The 22,140-nt window shown below is 37.0% G+C and overlaps 1 protein-coding gene across 1 annotated transcript in view; it reads right to left on the reverse strand.

Moving 5' to 3' along the window:
• Positions 1-1,482: 1,482 nt before the first annotated feature.
• LOC134565837 (keratin, type I cytoskeletal 19-like) overlaps positions 1,483-22,140 on the reverse strand; it is a 29,977-nt gene continuing 9,319 nt past the window's right edge. The window contains exons 2-7 of the mRNA XM_063425503.1: positions 15,619-15,701; positions 12,794-12,950; positions 8,603-8,767; positions 6,485-6,610; positions 5,996-6,234; positions 1,483-3,994 (exon numbers count right to left, since the gene is read on the reverse strand). Coding sequence (XP_063281573.1) covers positions 3,910-3,994; positions 5,996-6,234; positions 6,485-6,610; positions 8,603-8,767; positions 12,794-12,950; positions 15,619-15,701 — 855 coding nt within the window. The 3' untranslated portion in view covers positions 1,483-3,909. The remainder of the gene's footprint in view (positions 3,995-5,995; positions 6,235-6,484; positions 6,611-8,602; positions 8,768-12,793; positions 12,951-15,618; positions 15,702-22,140) is intronic.

Genomic DNA, 22,140 nt, shown 5'->3' on the forward strand with positions numbered 1-22,140 from the left:
ATGCATTGATATACGTTTATCAGGAATCTGACCTTCCTCATTTTGTTACTGAAACTTCAGCCGTTTCTCAGCTTCCGACAGCTTTCTGTCGTAGAACTAGTAAATACCTGTGCCTTTTTCATACACACGTGCAGTTTTTATTAATTACTTTTAAAGAATGATTGTCATTTGCATGATGTTGTCACTTGTCACTATGTTGTCACTTGCATGATGAATGAGATACGGTTTATGACAACCGAATTTACCACAACTTTAATATGCATGATTGTACAAGTGCTAGGATTGTTCCTTTAACTTAAAAAAACTAAAATCATTTGATTTAAAAAAAAAAACTATATATTCTTAGTAGAAATTTGCAATAAAATGATTTATTTTGGGGTGTAATTGCAAAATAAAATAATGGATAATGCTTCTGCTCTTCATGGAGGCCCCGGAATTATTATCTTCTTGACCACTTCCTGGACATGGTGTTTCTCTTAAGGAAGGAACACTTGTGTGTAACGAGGTGCCTCTATGCACTGTGCTTCTACTACCAACCCAATACCTTGCCAAGATGATGTATTCATGTTGGGAAAAGGGAGAAGTCTCCGGTTGATCCACTTATGTGTGTAGTTTATGTATTAAGCATGGTTTTCTTGGAGCAAGCTGAAGCATGTATGGTGTATGTTGATGTTTCTGAAACTTGATGCCTACAAGTTTTATAGCTGCAGCGCACTTGCCAACAAGACAAAACTAGATGTACAGTCTATTGTTGTATGTCATTATCCAAGTATTTATTGCTAAATATACAGTATCTGCAGAGCTACTCTTGGCAGGTATGGCCTATATTAATCCATGCAAATATGATCAAATGTGGTAGCAATTTTAATGCAAAGTGCAATAATGGGGAAATCACATGATAATGGTGCTCAGAATTTAGCACATTCACCATGATAAATATTAAGTATTTTGTTAAAGGAAGCTCCAAGAACCATGGACTTTACAAGACACTGTAGTGGATATTGTGTCAGGAGTCCCCTAGTGCCCCTCCAATGCTAGTAGTCAAACCATTTGTTAGCAGTTTGACTTTTTACCAGGGGTCCTTCCGGCACCTGTCACTCCCTTTGCACAGTGCCAGGTAGTAATGTAGTAATGTATTCTTGTCTGTCCTACCTGCCAATAAGGTTGCGTTGATAAAATGTGAATCATGCACGTATACGGTTCTGCAGACATTCAGTCCAAAAAACTAAAAGTATCAAAAAGAGAAAAGAGGGTTGCACTCAATCACAAAAATCACAGGGTGCTAACTGAGTAGGGGTCAGCATACCCCATAGAATATACATAAAAGAAAAAAAATCTCAGGCACTCACTGTGATACGTTTAAAGCATCTTTAATGGATCTGTAACGTTTCGACCTACAGGTCAAAACGTTGTGGATCACAGTAAGTGCCTGCGATTTTTTCTTTTATAAAAAACTAAAAGTAGCAGAAAAATAAATACATAAAATGTATATAATTCTTCAACTCATTTAACTATTACACAAACCGCTAATGATCATCTCTATAAATATTCCCAACAAATATTCCCACTCAAGTTAAAACCTAGCAATCGATCTTTGTTCAACTCTAAAATTTGATCATATGAATGTTAGTATGTGTTATAGATATGTATTATCTAATATATATTTGGTTATTTGGTTCCCAAACACAAATACCACTTTCCCATTATATATAACCATTTTAAAAGAATATCCTGCTAGTTCACATTTTTATCAACTTGGATGTATAAATGTATAATATCTGTCTGGCTTTCTAGCCAATGAAAAACCTCATTCTTTGTCTAGATAGATACTTTAATACAATAAACATAAATAGTAAACATTTGTCCCTTGGCTTAAAAATTAAAAGGGTATGGGGAAAACAGGTAAAAAAATACATCTTTGGTTATTTGTCAGAAATAAGATCATCAAGATTTGGACATTGTATGGGATGCCTGAAATTCACTTTAAAAATCTCTACATTAGAAAATCTAGCTAAAATGTTGCTGTTATATAAGAAAATAATATAAGAAGATGATAATGATAATGTATTATTTAACAGATGTAAATAAGAGGTTGCCCTGAAAAAGGATGTGCATTGTACTGTATTGTACCCATACGGGATTAAAGGACCACTATAGGCACCCAGACCAATTCCGCTTAATGAAGTGGTCTGGGTGCAATGTCCCTCTAGTTTTAACCCTTTCTGCTGTAAATATAGCTGTTTCAGAGAAGACGCCAGCGTCCATAGGAAAGCATTGAGAATGCTTTCCTATGAGACTGGCTGAATGCGCGCACGGCTCGTGCCGCGCATGCGCATTCAGCCGATGACAGGAAAGGAGGAGGAAAGTCTCCAGCACCGAGGGAACCCGGCGCTGGAAAAAAGGTAAGGGATTAACCCCTTCCTCCCCCTAGAGCCCGGCGGGAGGGGGCCCTGAGGGTGAGGGGAACCCAAGGACCATATAGAGCCAAGAAAATGAGTATGTTTTCCTGGCACTACAGTGGTCCTTTAAAGAGGATCTGGGGTTGGGGCATTCCTTCGTTCAGGGAGCTGCAGTCTGTAATTATTGTAAGTCTTTAGGTATGTACCTACTAAGCTACCTTAATGCTAAGCCCCCTCAACCCCTCATTACGAGTCAGATGTAGATGTGTGTCATGGATGTTGTATGTGTTTTCTTATCAATGTCATAATGGTTTCCTAACCTTAACTCTCCCATAATCTTAAGCCCCTAACCCAAGCTCTGACCTCCGACAAGATTAATGATACTGTGTTCATAAATATTAAAATCAGTATCTTAACAAACTATATATTGGTAATGTCTAAAATGCTCATTTTCAATGGCAGAGGTTTAAATGTATACTGCATAAAAATATGGGTGTTGCAACTGGTCACACTGGCAGCTGGGTCCCACGGTACAAAGTGTTACTGATACTACATTGAAAGGTTTTTTTTCCCTAAAACTATTATGTAATTCTGTTCTATCTTGGTTGGGAATCATTATCTTAATATCACAATATGAAAAAAATATTATACCTTTGGAAATTAAATACATAATGAATCCATGACACACATCCACACCTGATTAATCATGAAGTCACTCTTGGAGTCTTGGCATCTAATTACTGATGTTCATCTTCAAGTTGGGAGAGTGGCATTTAGCTCCACAAAAACAAACAAACAAAGAAACAAAACCGATAAGAAACTAATGGAAAACCCATTTTTTTTTTTAATATTCTCCAACTGTTATAGTTGAGCAGCTCACATTTGCCCGTCCCTCCCTCATACAGTATATGAAATAGGTTTCCAGGTATCCCCATATCCATGAATGTTAAATAATAGCCAGTAATGTAAATAAGATAAGAGACAGAAAAGAAAAAAAAAACAACAAACATGTCACATAAGTTCAAAGTTAGCTAATTCAGCTGTAGATGGAAGCTGTAATTGTGTAATGGTGTATTTTCATGTTTTATGTAAAAGTAATACTTTCCTACCTTGCCATAAATACTAAGTATCTACCTGTATACTGATAGAGTTCTCTGATGACTTGTTCATTGTCTCAAGTTTGAATGGCATCACAGTATTTTTGACAATCACATTTTCAGAGTTATTGTCTAACACTTTGTGTCAATGTATGAATGACGCTGACACATAAACTATTCTCATTTATAACAATATCAGAAAAGCATTGACTGTAATAACTGCGCTGACTTAGCTTCCCTTGAACTTCCTTAATAAATATGTCGTTAAAAGTGTGAAAACTCATAAATCATCCAACTGTACATTAGTGATAAATATTGGCACATGTAAACGTTATTCATCGCCAGATTGCGATATGAAGCATGCCACATCTTCACTTTTCCAATTCTGTTTAGGATCATCATCATCATCGCAATCACAGCTTCTTAGGTATCTCAGACATTGTGGTGGAGACCACTCTTCCATTTACAACATCTCGCACTATTGTTCTAACCTTCCGACTTGAGTCTAGAAGAAACAAAATTAAAAAAAATATATATATATTGTGAGGTTCGGTAACGAGCCAGCTAAGATGGACAAATCTTGAAAAGGGTATTCCATGCTAACTGAGTTATGCTTTCCTAACATTTAAAATAAAATGTTTTGTAAATTATTTAATAAATTTGAACATAATTTTCTGCATCGCTCATTTTCTTTTCTACTGGTGCAATGGCTAAACCATCATCTTTCATGTTAACTATAATTTTAGGACACATTGAGTCAGATCTAACTGTACCCTTAATTGTTAAATAATTTGATATTATCATTATGAGTTGATAGACATGAAGTCAGTCTTCATATACTGATGATTTCATGGTGTGTAGACTTTGTTGGGATGGACTGGGCCCCACGTGATTTGATTTGTTGATGTGTTCTTAATACCAAACTCAAAGTCACACACAAAAAAAGTCACCTAATACCTTGGGATATGGGAGCAATGAAAGTAGATTCCTAGGTAATAGTTACAAATACATACTAACTAATTAATACTATGAAATGGACCTTAAAAATGGTAACTGAAAGCCACATGACAACTCATGCTTCAGACATTTGAGTATATAAAATGCAAAATTAGAAATATACATAACATTTACTAAATTACCTTCTGAATTTGAAGAGTCTATGCTGAAATAAAAAGAGCATAACAACTGTTAGTTTATTTTGTTTTTGACTCATGAGTTTTGTAAAGGTCTGTTAAATTACAAAGTTGAATTGACAGGTACAAACACCAGCAATGTCCATTATAGGCACACCATTCACTATAATTATTTACCTGGGCCTTATTGTGGAAGAAAATTTAAGTGCACTGCGTGGCTGCAATGGAATGCTCAAATGCATAAGTAGACACACATTCTTATTTTCATGTCTTTAATAAGTTCTAGTACCATAGTAGACATGGCGGACAGGTTTACTATTATTATATTATCAACCCACTGGCAAGAGCAATTCATAATACTAATAGTTTCAAGAATTGGAGTCTGGGAACTGAATGTTGATATGTCAGTGGGCTCTTCATCTTATAAGCCATTTATCTCCATCAGTTGAGGCTTTTGACTTTGACCAGACTAGACTTAATAGCATAAAAAACAATAAGGAGCCGCAACACCAAAGTAAAAGTCAAGGTGATTTATTGCAGCAACATTTCGACTCCACCCAAGGGTCTTTGTCAAGCATCAGGCCTCGTGTCTTTCCAAGTAGAGGTGTAGCAAAAGAGAAAGGGAAATTTATAACGGGATTGGTCATATTGTTTCGAAGGCATATACGGATTGCACAGTTAATTACTTAGTTATTAGAAGCTGTATTATATATCAACAGAAAATTTGGGCACAAAAGAATAAAACAAGAATCGTCGTTAGATTGCCTCTTCTGTCATGCACAGAAAAGAAAACAGACAGACTATTTTACAAGGACAATGGTGGCTGTAAGTGTCACTAACAATACAGTTAAACAGAATGCCAACTTCACAAGAACTTGTGAGACAAAGGTGACCCTATAAAAAACCTATTTTGATTTTGGTAGAATGCATTATAGTGCTGCTGTATGCCATTGCACCCTGAAATTTAGGAAACGAAGAACGCCTGGGTACAAACGCAGCAGTATCTGTCTTAATACTTAGGATAGGCAAACTGTTTGACTGTGACAAGACATGGTTCCATCTGTGGTCCTGTGACTGGACATAATTCACCAAGGCATGACAAAACTAAAGATGTAGGTGACCGGCAGAAAACAGACCAGCGGGTCATGTGAAATAATACTGCTACGAGGAAGACATGTATTATCAACCTATTTTATGGACACAAATGATCTCCTAATGACCTAAAATCCATCTCACTTTTGTTTTGTTTGTTGTATGTTTATAATAACAGTACTAGTTTATAAGTAATGTTTAAATCTCAGTAGTGAGTCCTTGCTATTGACATAAAGTTCTGCAGATGCCTACACAACGGGATGAATATTATAACTGTATCTGTGTCTCTACATACCTGTTTTTGCCTTCTATTAGTTTTCGGTAGGTAGCAATCTCGTTCTCCAAACGGCTCTTGATATCAAGAAGTATTTTATATTCACTGCTCTGTCGTTCGATATCATTCCTCACTTTGCTCAATTCAGCCTCCACCTGGCATATAATTGTCTGGATATTCTGGAGCTGGTCTGAGGAATGAGTCTGGGTATCATTTAGTGTGATTTCAAGCGCATTTTTCTAAAGAAAAAAGGTAATAAAAAAAAAAACATTATTACTTTACAACCAAAGAAAACAATCTAAAATAGATAGTCAGAAACATTACTTCAATCAATAAAGCAAAAAAAAACTTTTATTATTCTTATAGTATTAGTTATTTTTTATTTTTTATTACAGCATGTTTGCTTGGAACATTGGTGCATATCAAGCTTGCCAAACTAGAATGAAGCATACATTTCATGCATAGATTACTGTATATAGATTGCTTTACCTTACTGATTTCTGCTTGTAAGTCAATCTCCAAGGTTTGTAGTGAACGTTTTAGGTCTTTAATCTGATTCCTGTTAGCTTGCAAAGCTTCAGTGTTCATGTTTACCTCTTGAGCTACAGTTGTTGACTGCAAAAAAAGACCTACTGTTAGAGTAGGTAACTGGGCAATGAAACATAATTTATTGTCTACTTAATGGAACACTCTAAACAACACACAACATTAGATTAATGAAACGGTTTTGGTAAACAGTACAGAGCTTGGCCCTAGGCATGCTGTTAAATTGGGCTCACTTCTAGATCCCTATGCACTAGTCTGTGAATTAAACAGCTGAGTGATGTGTGTGTGTGTGTGTGTGTGTGTGTGTGTAAGCAATTGTGTATGGTGGCTGAGTGTTGTGTCTATGGAGAAGGAGTATGTGGTGGCTGATTGTGGTCCCAATTCTGCTTTTGACATGAGGCTTATTCTCCCGGGTGGTCCAGTGGAGGGCACATATTTCGGTTCCATGGTTATACGTTGGGGGAGCCTATGGCCCTTTATCAGGTGGAGATCACTTTAAGAGCTCCCTTGCAGTCTTGGCATTCAGCCAATGACATGGAGAGTTGGCTACAGCCAATCTGACTCATTGAGAAGAGCCAGGACCTGAAAGAGCTTAAAAGAGTTGCAGATCACCACGCTCTCTCGGTATTGTAATGAAGTACAATGCAGACCAGGCAGATCTATTGGTCTTCTTGCCAGTTAAGGTCTCTCTCATAGTGCCCAGAAGCTAGGCAGTAGCCTATGCCACTTAATTGGTAATCCATCTCTTTGTGCTTACATATGTCCCTAAGGACACCTCTATGGACTGCCACTCACACAGTCAATATAAGTGCTTCCTATTACGGTCTAGCAATTGTTGCAGGATTGACTTTTGCTGATTGTCACAGCACAGCGTTTGCCACATATTTGAAGCAGACCCCCGATGCATCTCTATGGAGAAGCAATGGATCAGTTGGGATCCCCAGAAATGATTATCTCAGCCAGGGAATGATTGATGATCTTGGTCGTGACCAGCGCAGCGTGGGGTTGGTGGGTCATACATATAAAATTGCAGGAGACTGCTCTAACATTAAAGGTGTGTTAGTATTTCTCACAAAGTTCTATGTGAATCCTGCAGTATTATTGATAGTCTATAAAATACAATTAAAAATTCAGACAGGACACACTATTTCCACTTGCCCAATAGCCGTTGGTAAATGGAAATTCAGCTGTGGCAAGTAGAAATTATTTTAGACCTGTCTAGTAGTATATGAGCCCTGATTAACATAAATGAAAACTAACCAACTAGTTTACCATTGAAGATAAGGCTATTTATACAGTATGGATGAGTCAGACTTAAAAAGAACATCAAATACATCGAAATGTATGACCTACAACAAACTTTTAAATGACCAAAGGGCAAAGTTGGCAAGTAGAATGTAGCATCTGCCCAAGATGGTTTACAACTACACAAATGGTGTTTAGCCCAGTAAGACCATGTTCCTGATACATATATTTTAATATTTTAATTATTTTTTTTTAAGATTGGAATTTTATGTATTTTAATTGCAAGTCAACATGGGTAATTATATATGAAAATACCCATCCATCTGGCATTTAAAGGGCAGTTACAGTAATCGTTAATTAAAATCAATTGCAGGGCTTGGTCAGTCCTGTACCTTTGTTACTATTTTAAGCATATAACACCTGACTTAAATATGCTTTAGTAAATGTCAATGAGCTGTGATTTGAATAAGGGATAGGTACACATGGTAATATGATCAATGGGACAGAGCTACAAATAATACATAGATAATTACTTTTAAACATTGTTAATAACTAACCAAGGGATGAACCAATGCTTGGGAACTTGGAAAAAAAATACCCAAACTCAGCTATTTTTACAGCTCAATTAGATCAATGCCTAAAAGTTAAAATAAACTAGATAATTTGAAGCAAAGTTTGCAGTTTATTGAATACAAGAAAATGTTCTAGAGAATTCCTGTCTAGATGCGATATTTGACCCTTTGGTCCTTTGCACCTGAACTCCTTTGACTCCCTCTATCTTTACTTTACATAACACAAGCAATTTATTAAATATACCTGTTGTTTGTATGACTCTGCAACTTCCTGGCGGTTCTTTTCAATAATGGCTTCAAATTCTTTCCTCATATCACCAATAATTTTGCTGAGATCCGATGCTGGGGCAGCATCAACCTCCACGTTGACTGATGAACTTCTCTTCTGTCCTTGAGCTATCTTCATGTCCTATTTTTAAAATAAAAAATAAAAAATATAAAGTCTCATAAATAATGAAACATACAATTCCAAAGGCAATTATACAATGTCATTGCATGAGACAATATCATATATAATACATGTGATATGTAGTGATGTACCGAACTGTTCGCCGGCGAATAGTTCCCGGCGAACATAGCATGTTCGCGTCCGCCACCGCGGGCGAACACATGCGGTGTTCGGTCCGCCCCCTATTCGTCATCATTGAGTAAACTTTGACCCTGTACCTCACAGTCAGCAGACACATTACAGCCAATCAGCAGCACACCCTCCCTAGCAGACCCTCCCACCTACTGGACAGCATCCATTTTAGATTAATTCGGAAGCTGCAACCATTTTATTTATTTTTTTCAATTTTTATTTTTCATTTTTTTTGTGCATATAAATGTTACAAGTACACTCTGTGTTACTGCAGATACTCCCTCCAGACACCCTGTGTTACTGCAGATACTCCCCCCAGACACTCTGTGTTACTGCAGATACTCCCTCCAGACACTGACACAGAGCAGAATAGGGACTGTTCCCCCTACATAGGGTCACTTGGCAGATATGGATTGACACCTATCCTAAGGATCCCTGATAAACACTGACACGGAGCCCTCCATGGGTGAAGATGGATTAATTTTTTTTTGTGCTCGGGTTTTTTATTTTATTTTTAAGTTCGACGGGTATGATGGCTTTTTATTTGCCCTTTTTTGGGGCTAAAAAAATGAAGATTTTAGAAGAAGAAGACGTTGAATAGTAAGTTGAATTTTACTTTACAGGGTAGTAATTTTATTCCCCCTTCACTATTTTTTAGGGTGAGGGGGGTAGGTAGGGGCTTTTTTATTTGGCTGTGTGACTAGGGGCTTGGGGACACACACTGCATACACTATACACACACTGCACACACTATACACACACTACACACAATATACACACAATATACACACACACACTGTACACACTATACACACACTGTACACACTATGCACACACACACTACACACACTGCATACACACACTACACACACTGCATACACACTGCACACACTATACACACACTGCACACTCTATACACACACTATACACACACTGCATACACTATACACACTCTACACACACTGCATACACCCTGCACACACTGCATACACTATACACACACTGCACTAACTATACACACACTGCACACACTATACACATGCTGCATACAACTATACACACACTGCATACACACTATACACACACTGCATACACACTATACACACACTGCACACACTATACACACACTACACACACTACACACACACACATGTACACACTATGCACACACTGCATACACTATGCACACACTATACACACACACTACATACACACTGCACACACTGCACACATTATACACACACTACACACACTATACACACAATATACACATGCACTGTACACACTATGCACACACTGCACACACTGCATACAATATGCACACACTATACACACACACTACACACACTGCATACACACACTATGCACACACTATACACACACTGCACACTCTATACACACACTATACACACACTGTACACACTATGCACACACACACTACACACACTGCATACACACACTACACACACTGCATACACACTGCACACACTATACACACTGCACACACTATACACACACTGCACACTCTATACACACACTATACACACACTGCATACACTATACACACTCTACACACACTGCATACACACTGCACACACTGCATACACTATACACACACTGCACTAACTATACACACACTGCACACACTATACACACACTGCATACACTATACACACACTGCATACACACTATACACACACTGCATACACACTATACACACACTGCACACACTATACACACTATACACACACTACACACACTACACACATACACTGTACACACTATGCACACACTGCATACACTATGCACACACTATACACACACTACATACACACTGCACACACTGCACACACTGCACACATTATACACACACTACACACACTATACACACACTATACACACACACTGTACACACTATGCACACACTGCACACACTGCATACACTATGCACACACTCTACACACACTGCATACACACACTATACACACTCTATACACACACTGCACACACTATACACACTATACACACACACTATACACACTCACTATACACACAATATACACACACTGTACACACTATACACACTCACTATACACACAATATACACACACTTTACACACTATACACATACTGCATAAACATACATTTAAAAAAAATTGCAGCTGTTTTTTACATTTCAAAGTTGGGATGGGGGGTGCCAAATAAAGGATCCACCCCGGGTGCCAAATGCTCCAGGTACGCCCCTGTATAGAGGGGAGCCATGTTACTCTGTATATAGAGAGGAGCCATGTTTACACTGTATATAGAGGGGAGCCATGTTACTCTGTATATAGAGGAGAGCCATGTTACACTATATATACAGTGGAAACATGGCTCCCTCTATATACAGAGTAACATGGCTCCCTCTATATACAGAGGGTAGCCATGTTTACACGGTATATAGAGGGAAGCCATGTTATTCTGTATATAGAGGGAGCCATGTTTACACGGTATATAGAGGGAAGCCATGTTACTCTGTATATAGAGGGGAGCCATGTTACACTGTATATAGAGGGAGCCATGTTACTCTGTATATAGAGAGGAGCCGTGTTTAGACTGTATATAGAGGGGAGCCATGTTACTCTGTATATAGAGAGGAGCCATGTTTACACTGTATATAGAGGGGAGCCATGTTACTCTGTATATAGAGGGGAGCCGTGTTTAGACTGTATATAGAGGGGAGCCATGTTACTCTGTATATAGAGAGGAGCCATGTTTACACTGTATATAGAGGGGAGCCATGTTACTCTGTATATAGAGGGGAGCCATGTTACACTGTATATAGAGGGAGCCATGTTACTCTGTATATAGAGGGAGCCATGTTTACACGGTATACAGAGGGAGCCATGTTACTCTGTATATGGAGGGAGCCATGTTTACTCTGTATATAGAGGACTGTTTGCGGTGCGTTAAACGGGGAGTTTGGTCTGTCACTGTGAAGCGGGCGTAACCCTTACACTACCTGATCGATACAACATCATACCTGATGTTTTAAAGCACGTTATTCCAAACAATTTAGGAATGTTAGGTGATTTCTGCCCTTTATGGATTAAAAGCAGACTCTGCATCAACTGTGTAATTTTCCATGGAAGTTTTGCCATGTTTTCCCCTCCGGCATGCCACAGTCCAGGTGTTAGTCCCCTTGAAACAACTTTTCCATCACTTTTGTGGCCAGAAAGAGTCCCTGTTGGTTTTAAAATTCGCCTGCCCATTGAAGTCAATGGCGGTTCGCGCGGTTCGCCGGTTCGCGAACATTTGAGGAAGTTCGCGTTCGCCATTCGCGAACCGAAAATTTCGGGTTCGCTACAACACTAGTGATATGTATAAACATGAAATTATGAGCAATAGCCGTTAAAGATAGTAATATATTTAAACCATTTGTTTCCAAAGTTGAAATATTTATTGTCCATTCAGAAACATTGAAGTCAATGGCGGTTCGCGCGGTTCGCCGGTTCGCGAACATTTGAGGAAGTTCGCGTTCGCCATTCGCGAACCGAAAATTTCGGGTTCGCTACAACACTAGTGATATGTATAAACATGAAATTATGAGCAATAGCCGTTAAAGATAGTAATATATTTAAACCATTTGTTTCCAAAGTTGAAATATTTATTGTCCATTCAGAAACATAAATAATTACTGTTTTCATCTCTTCACTAAACTATAACCCCTGCAGCAGCTTACCTTAATCCAGCGCCGGTTAAGGGTTAAAACCTGAGGGACCTGCCACCCAGACCACTTCATTGAGCTGAAGTGGTCTGGGTGACTATAGTGTCCCTTTAATATTAGACATAAGGACGAGTGGTAACGCTCAATACCTCTTCATGGCTCTTTCTCATATAAATGAGCTCTTTCCTCATTCCTTCAACTTCCATCTCCAGATCGGTCCTCACAATGGTGAGATCATCCATCACTTTACGCAGACCCTCCAAATCTCTCTCCATTGTGGTACGGACAGCTTTCTCTGTCTCAAACCTATGCACAAACAAATATATGTTTTAAACAGACAATAGAAATAGAAGACACACTTTATCTAATTCTTCCATATCCCAGAATTAAATTAACAATGTCAACAACGCACCAATCATGCTACTTCCCAACGGTGCAATTGGTAAATGAAAGTATGTTCTGGTTATGAGATATCTTTAAAATGAATCGTGTTATACTCTTCTTTTTGTTGGATAGGAAAAGTCAAGCTCGTTTTTACTCTGTTTGTTAATGGGAAAATATTTTTTGATGCCCACAGCAAATAGGTCATCCATACTGGCTGATAATAATAATTTCTTAACTTTAGTATTCAATATTATTTAGCCAAGTATGTCTTGGTGTGGTGTGATCTAATGAATATGGCTATACCATAATCAGGGACTTTGTGCAATTTTTAATAAGTAGGTGTCATTATTATAGACATAACTCACTCGTTCTGCTTCATAGAGGAACCTATATTTAGTGATAAATCCTTGCGTCTTTCGGGTTAACAATATGGGCATCATTTAATTAATCCTTGTCCCTCTATTTATTATCTGCCTTCCTTATATGTTTTTTTTTCTTCCTAATAAATAACTGTATATTTTTCTCTTACAATAGCTCTTAATGACATGTCTGCATCACCCCACCTATTTAAAGAATATTACAAATTTTTACTTAAAAATATATTATTTTAAGAAAAATGTAATTTGAAAATTTTAAAAAATGATTCAATTTAATTTATCAGAGTAATAGGTACTGCTTCTAATTGGATATTCTCTATTATTTTACTAATATTCTGTCATGTGTTAATGCTGTTGATAGTGTACCACGTAAGTCAGCCTTATAACCAACCATTTGCATTATAAGTGCGATCACAAGCCTGATCCAATTTAGCTGGTGCATTCTTTGTATCAGTGATGTTAGGAGGGGTCCAGGCAGTAGATGATGTCGTGGAGCTTTTGCACATAAATCCTTCTTAAAAAGCTTGTGAAATACTTTATTAAAGTCAACCATTTTAGGACTTTAGTTTAGGATTATTTTCTTATTCTAAATCTTGCAGTTATGTACTCCCACCTCTGATACTCGCCTTCAAGACTTCTCGAGGGCTGCACCGTTCCTTCGGAACTCACTTTCCTCCTCCGTTAGATGCTCACCCAGTCTCCACTCCTTCAAAAAAATCACTAAAAACCCACTTCTTCATAAAATCCTATATATTAAACTGTTAATAGCCCCCAACTGATTCCTCTCTTGCAACTGTCACTAGTCTAATACTATCCTTACCTTTAGTGTCACTTTACCCCACTCCCTCTAGCACACAGGGCCCTGTGTGTCCAACATGTCTGGTTACAACTACATGTCTGTTTGTCCACCCACTGTAAAGCGCAGCAGAATTTTTTGGCGCTATATAAATAATAACATAATAATAATAATAATATTGTTTCCACTTCCTGTTTCATGCCTCCGAAGAGTCCCTATTTAGCAGCGGCAGTCCCTATTGTGTTCCCAAATCCCACTGTCCCTCTTTTCTAGGAGCTCCATATTGTTGGTGTGTCTGAGTGCATAGCAGAGCTCCACAGCAATAATACTCTCAGTAATGTGTCTTAAAACTGCAATAATTGTGGTTAGAAATCAGTCTGTTGAAATAAGATACATTGTTTTGCTCTAAATTACATTTTAGTGGTGCATATTTCAAACAATAAGTCACCTAAAATGTCTTCACCCCTGACAACACCCCCACTCTGAAAATGAACGTGTCCCTTTCCACTTGATGCTGCCTAGATATTAAAAAAAGATTTTTTTGCATTTTTAAAATGTATTATTATAAAGATAACGTATTCATTTGAAAAGTGTCAGGCAGCTCTGTATTTAGACTTTAGCATTGCCTTAATTCATCATTTGTAACCACACTGTTAAATTCCAGATCTCTGTGTAAAATTCCTCAATAAATTATATACCTGGCTCTATGCGTGTATATGTTGGCCAGTGGCCAAGTGCAAATCATCAGTTGTTTTAACTCGGAAGGATAAACTAAATCCTGTTTTAATTCCCAAACTGATCATCATCTTATAATAATCTACCAACTCTGCTCTGTATGTATAACTTAACTGACTAGACCCATAGAACATTGTGATTTTAAAAGTTCTAGTATAATTAGAAAGTGAGCAGCCATGTTACCGTTGTAAATTTGTAAATACTTTTTATTACTACTGTAGCATCATAACCTCTACAATGTTATATGCAGTTTTACACATAAAGGGCCCTTGCACCATAGCCACTTCAAGACACCAAAGTGGTTATGGTGATAGGTATAACCCGTTAAAATTTTAAGCAGGACAAAGGAAAATACATATCCAGTTAAGGTTTGTAGAATTCTGGTCAAGTCAGTATGAGCACTCATCAAGGGTGTATAATGGGAACGAGTTTTATCGACTCATGTTTGTCACCTCTGTCCCATAGAAATGATACAAAGATCATGTGTCTGTTAAATCACGGATGTGGGACGAGGATGAATTGCAATGAAAGGCATTACAAATAAAATGCGGAAATTCTTAGCAGACACAGTTTTGCGTCATGCCATATACAAAACTACCAAGCAAGCCTTTTTAGTCTTTGTTATGGTCCACCTTTAGAGAGATATGGAGCGTAACTGTTAATAAAATGGATATGCACATACTTGCGTTTGAAGTCGTCAGAAGCAAGCTTGGCGTTCTCCACCTGTAGTGTTATCTTGGCTCCATGTACATGTTCGTTGATAAGCTGTGATTTAAAATAAAAAAATACAAAAATACTTTTGTTAGTAAATGTAACAATTTTAGTAAAGAACAATATACCAGTCTTAGAAGAGCATCACTCAGATTTTGGACCTACTGAATCACATTTCCATTCTCTCATGTATTATAACTTAATATAAGAATATTGTATTGTTACTTAAACATAGTCACGATGAAATAACTTATTTTTTCTGTTAAAGAGATAATGCATTTTTAAAAATGTATGAAAACAAAAAATAAAAGAAAATACTTGTATTTGAAGTTCCTGCATTTACTGCACAAATACACGCTCTTCAGCGTCTACAGTGAGTTCTTACTAAACCTAATTACTCAACCATCATCATGCTCAATTTCATTTCTAAAGCACCACTGAGTTTATTCCATAATTAGTGCTTTATTGTCCATTTAAGACTGTTGTATTGTGCCTGGACTCTTAATTGTAGTGTCCTCAAAGGAAAAGTTTTTGCATGCCGGATAAATAGTACTTGTATCATCACATATGTCCTAATGTATTTTCTTTCTATGGTATAACTTGTTAGAGTGTTCCTAAACACGCTTCAAACTGCAGGCTAATAGAGAGGAGGGATGTTCAAAAGTGTCAGACACAGGGTTTACATTACAGTGTTATTCCAAGGGTTTATTGGAAATAATAGTGGCACCATCATGCTCCCTACAAGAAAAATTCACTCTGGAAAATATATATTTTTGAAGTTTTGCACAATTTATGTTTCGTTCAAGGGGCATATCAGTTGGAACAAATTGTATTTTCACACCATTTGGTTCACAGATCAGGCAAGAAGAAGTAACCAATACCTATATATATATATATTTTACTACTCTACCTCTTTTGTCTTCTCACTTAATCTATTAATAAAATCAACATTTAGTGGCTGTCTGCAACCATCAATCAGCTTGTCAATTAGCCAAAATGTGGAGGAATCACGACTCGTTTGAACCAAAATTAATGTCTGCTGTCTACAGAGGATTTTCAGGGACCGACCTGGCTTCTCTTATATAAACCTCTATAAACCTTTGCTGTGACATAATAAACAAATAAAAGGTTGTGTTTGCTTGACTGCCAGCAAATGTTATTATAAACACTGTCATATTTCGGTAACATCTAACCTGAGAGTTTTTTTGCGGCAATATCTCTTGTTTTATAATCGTATTCTAAGATACATGATATGCATTGGTGGGGTGCGAGTAGGTAACTGTGTGTTGTCCGAAAATGCAACAGAATCAATCATACAATGTATCTGTGATTATTCGATTATTTTTGTAATACTTTTGGATATCAGCTATCACGCGCACAAATATTGTTGGCATTCAAATATGACAAACTAAAATGACCTCCTAAACAGAATAATTTTCCCATGTTCCTCATTGTTATCTCTTTAGACTATGTTTTTCTAAGCATGACAATAATATGCTCTATCCCTGAGTGTCTCTTTCGATTTTGCTTGCAAAATTAAACTTGTGAATCCACCTGTGTAACAATGATCTGATGATGGGTGGAACCCAAACACAGAATGAGTATTAAGTACACCGTGCAAACAAAACAACCATTTCAGTACATTCAAATCATACTTGCAGCCCTACCTCGTTAAATACAATGTCTTCTTCGAACAGACTGCCAATGTGTGCTAGTTCAATATAATATGCACTAATATCATTCTAAAACTGGAGATTATAGATTTAACAAGGTAAATAATCTTTACTTACAGATTTAATATGGCAAAGGATCATCAGCTACAATTAATCTAACAATATAGTTGTATAAAGACTAATGTCTATATTGGAGTATTACGTCATAGGCAAGCTAGTGAAGAATCTGGTGTAAGGACAAACATGTAGTTAAATAGACTGTTTCACTACCATTGGCAAATTACTTATGCAGTTGACATATGGTAACGACATGGTTGCTCTTTTTTGAGTAAGAAATGAATGCACTTTCCTATGGACCAACATCAAAGGGGGAATTAAACTGCCGGGATTTACTGAAGTAATGCGCAAAAACTCTGGGGAGGAAGGATTAGGAAAAACAAACTTTTAAGAGATAGAAAAAAAAAGGGGGGGGGGCTATTGATTCCTCTCTTGCAACTGTCATTAGTCTAATACTATCCTTACCTTTTCTGTCACTTTACCCCACTCCCTCTAGCATGTCATCTCATTGAGCATGGCCCTCAACCCCTCTGTTCCTGTGTGTCCAACTTGTCTGGTTACAACTACATGTTTGTTCGTCCACCCACTGTAAAGCGCTGTGAAATTTGTTGGCGCTATATAACTAATAACATCATAATAAAATCAAAAATAATAATAATAATAATTGAGAACAGAAAAGCTTATTCAATCAATATGATTAGAACGTAGAGAGGGGCTTCCAGTGTGGAGAGAGAGTAGAACTACCAATTAAAGCTTTGCTCAGGTCCCGCCATGGACATAAATATATTCTTGGTAAATGTTAAGGTCCTAAGGCCTGAAGTTGATAATTGGGGTTATCCGGCCTTTAGAATGCCCATGGCCCATACCTCAAGTCTTGTCTGAAACCTGTTGAAGGGGCATGGCATGCATTGTGTAACCTGGTTTTGTAGTAATTGTTCATATAAATAAACTTTAGCATTACCGATTTTGCCATAGGTAGTTAGGGGAAGCATGGTTTTGGACTCCAAACATAAATGTTCAGGCTGTAAGGCCTGAAGTTGTGGAAGGGGTTATCTGACTTTTAAAATGCTCAGAGCCTTTTCCTATACCTAGGGACCAATGAAGGTTTGGCTCAAGCCTCACATTCCTCATCCTTTTAACTCTATAATCTTATTCCCTAGGTAGGTCCTCTTTATTTACAGGCTGATCCTGCCTGTTGGTTCTGGAACATTTCAAACTACTTTTCCATAGGTAGTTAGGGGAAGCCTGGCTTTGGCCCCTTAACACAAAAAAATATATGCTGATCCACAGAGATGCGTTACTCATTGTACCTTTTAGTCAATCAGATCAATGAGGAGAATCCTTTTTTATTCCATGTGAGTCACTACCAGAACACTAGTAAAAATACTCTTTAGGTATCCATTTTCAACATAACTTCACTGTGCAACAAGAGGAGACATTTTTTATGGTTTTTTTTTTGTAAACTTTATATTTTGTCATTTTTTTTAACATTACATATATATATTTTTTACTATTAGCATTAAATAACAATACATTTGCTTACACCAAATTATAAACAAAAGACAAGAAATACCCGTTGTAAATATTGCTATCCTTAAAATTACTACTTCTGAATATTTCTACCCCATCATTAAAGACCGGTATGTGTAACCTCTCAGCAGAAATAATCTTGCTAAGCCCTTGCTCAATTTATTGGGTCTAGACAGGAAGGTTTTCCCTTCCTTGTGTACAAAAACACTTATGATGTAATTCACCTTAGTAAATCAAATTACATTGATGTGGTATTTTTAATGAAGTCGTTTTCTATTTTTTTTTGTTTAATCCTGCATTGACTGGGTTAATGATTAAACGGAGACTCTCTAAATAGTTAAGATAATTACTTTGAACGTAGATTACCAAATATAATTAACGTACGTTATACAACATGATCTGAAAACGACACTGAACAAGTGGATGCAGTAAGCATCTGTAAAGTCATAATGAGTTAAAAAGGGTTGTCTAATTTGTAATAGTGTGGGTCGCTTGTATTTAAAATGTGTTGACTGGATTCCATTTGAAACCATAAAGTAGAACAGAGTCTATAGCTTCCAGACAAGATAGGTCATATGAAAACTTTGAAGGACATTTAGACAACACATATTAGAGAAAGTGGGAGTGAGTAGACACACAGTTCCGAACAATAGTTGGTTAATTTATTATTATTATTATTTATATAGCAATAGCACTGTACAATGGGTGGACTAACAAATATGTAATTTTAATCAGACAAGTTGGACGCACAGGAACAGAGGGGTTGAGGGCCCTGCTCAATGAGCTGGGCATTCTTATTTGATTATATACTGAGTAGGGCAACTTAAGTGTTGGAGGGGGACAACATAACCCCCCAAATGTAGTAGAATTAAACCACCTCCAAATGCTTTGACAGACTGTCACGATTAATTACTGCCTGCCGAAAGCTCCTACCCCCAGGTGTTCGGAGATTCCGATGCCGGACCCTTCAGTTCCTCCTCTTCTTATGATGTGACACATGCACGTTGACTTTATTGGGTAAATGATGCGGATTCACATAATTTCCACCACCTTCTACCATTTTAGGGGGGTGGTTTTAAAGCTAAGTGCTCACGTATAAATAGAGCTCACGTATATATAAATTTAGTCATTGCCCTGTTGTAGTACCTATTTTGGTCCCTATCGTGCTTTCTGTATTTCTCTGTGTTATATATTTGGTTTCTGACACAGCATGTTTACTGACTATTTTGTCTTCTGTTATCTCTTGACTCGGCTATTTGTCTAACGTTCTCCCATCCTCTGGCTCCCTTGATTTTTGGCTATTTCCCAACTATTCTTATTCAGCCACATTAAATCCGGCCACTCTAAGGTCTGGTAACGCATTATATATTTATTCAAACAGGGATACACTTTGCGTCTTGGGGTTTTCTTACTGTAACAGAGACTTAAGAGTTCATGATCTGCATTTTGATCATCATTGTCCCAGAAACTAAATACCATAGTAACTCAAAGTAGAAAATGGTAAGTAATGAAATTAATGAAATCCTTAATTTTACACCTTCAAAGTTTGTTAGTATATTTACTATTACAGTGTTCAAAACTGTGGTCACTTGTCACTAGTGCCAATGTGATATGCTATGAATATGCAGCCCTGTGTAATGTTATTTTTTAACTATGCAAATTATTTAATTTTCCTATTACAGCTATATTTGTACATATTGTGACAGATAGTAATGACAGTTTTCCACGAGTATGTAGGAGAAAGGGTAAAATTGAAACTTATTGCGTTTTCTTAAATTTCAACATCATTGCATCTTAAAATATAGATGGACTCCAACTTAGTGTTACAATCAAAGTCACTAGAAGGTCAATGGAGTATTTACTAAACTGGGAATTATAGGGTAAAGAAATGTGTAAGCCAAAATAGCTAAACTGACATTTTTGACAAAGATTTAAAAATTTTGCATTAACCAATTCCTAATTTAGAAAAATAGCACTATTGAAGTTTTACATCATATGTACAATGCATTTGTGTTTTTTTTTCATCCGTAGGGATTAATTTAAAATGTCAGAAATATATTTTGTAATAACCTCAGATACCTTGGCTCTATATTAAATATAACTAGTTATTACTCAGACAGTCTTAACATGTTCTTGGTTCTGAAGAGGTTAAATATAAGTGCTTAGGAAATGCTACAATAAAACCCATATTTCAATCTTCAGTTGGGAGACAACAAAAGTCCCTTTGATGTATTATTAGTAATCCTACATTTAATACTTTGCATAGATTTACCATAAATTTTGTGAGATTGAATAATGAAAAACTGGCACTAAAATGAGGAAGTAAATGTAGATTTCACATGAGCATTGCTGGAGAGAGGCTAACAGTGGTTGGTGCCCAAAGTGGGGCTGTAGGAATATCTGGGTCCAATTTGGTCACCATTGTATGGTCAGCCAAGTCTCCTGTGATACTGAGAGTTGAATAACACCGACCATTCCATGATTTGTAACAGTGCGACTTTAATGTAATACTATGAATAAATCAAAACAACTGGTGTCACAAAGGCATTCATAGAATATGTTAGGTTTAGGGCTGGACCTAGAACATAGAATTGGTGCTGGATTTAGGAGGGGTTTAAGTTGATATTTACGGGAAGGGCCATAAAAATTTATCAGGGGCTTTCAGCTAAAGCCTTTCGACTGATCCTTTTGCAACTTAGAAACACTGACATTTTTTGTGTGGGTCTAAATATTTACATCACGCATCAGGGTTCAGGTAGTAGAGAATCTAACTCTGTGAAATTCCTCAGAGAGGTTTAATAAATATTTGAATTAATCCAATGGATTATTTAATGCCAGTCATTAAGCTAATCACGTGAGTTGTTCTTTGCTCTGTATTGCATTAATACTATGTTATAGCTGTAGGGGTAATCACTATGAGAATGAGTAAGGCAAAACCACACATTTCAAACAACTCGTAAAAATGTAATTGAGTAATCTCCTCTCCTAGAGTTTTAGAACTTTATACAATTACTTTAATTACAAGGCACAGACATAGTGTACATTTGTGGTAATGCATGGTTTAAATGTATATTGTTCATCAACATTCCAAGCAAGGTAAAGTCATATTTGATGTGTGTTTCATATACAGAAGCTTCATGGGGTTCCTTTATTACCTAATTAGGAGTTCTATCAACAATGTCTGGCTCAGCTAGAGGAATTTATCCCAGAACCATTATGCTATGCAGTGCTAA

The sequence above is a fragment of the Pelobates fuscus genome, chromosome 6 (genome assembly GCF_036172605.1).
Source record: "Pelobates fuscus isolate aPelFus1 chromosome 6, aPelFus1.pri, whole genome shotgun sequence".
NCBI lineage: Eukaryota > Metazoa > Chordata > Amphibia > Anura > Pelobatidae > Pelobates > Pelobates fuscus.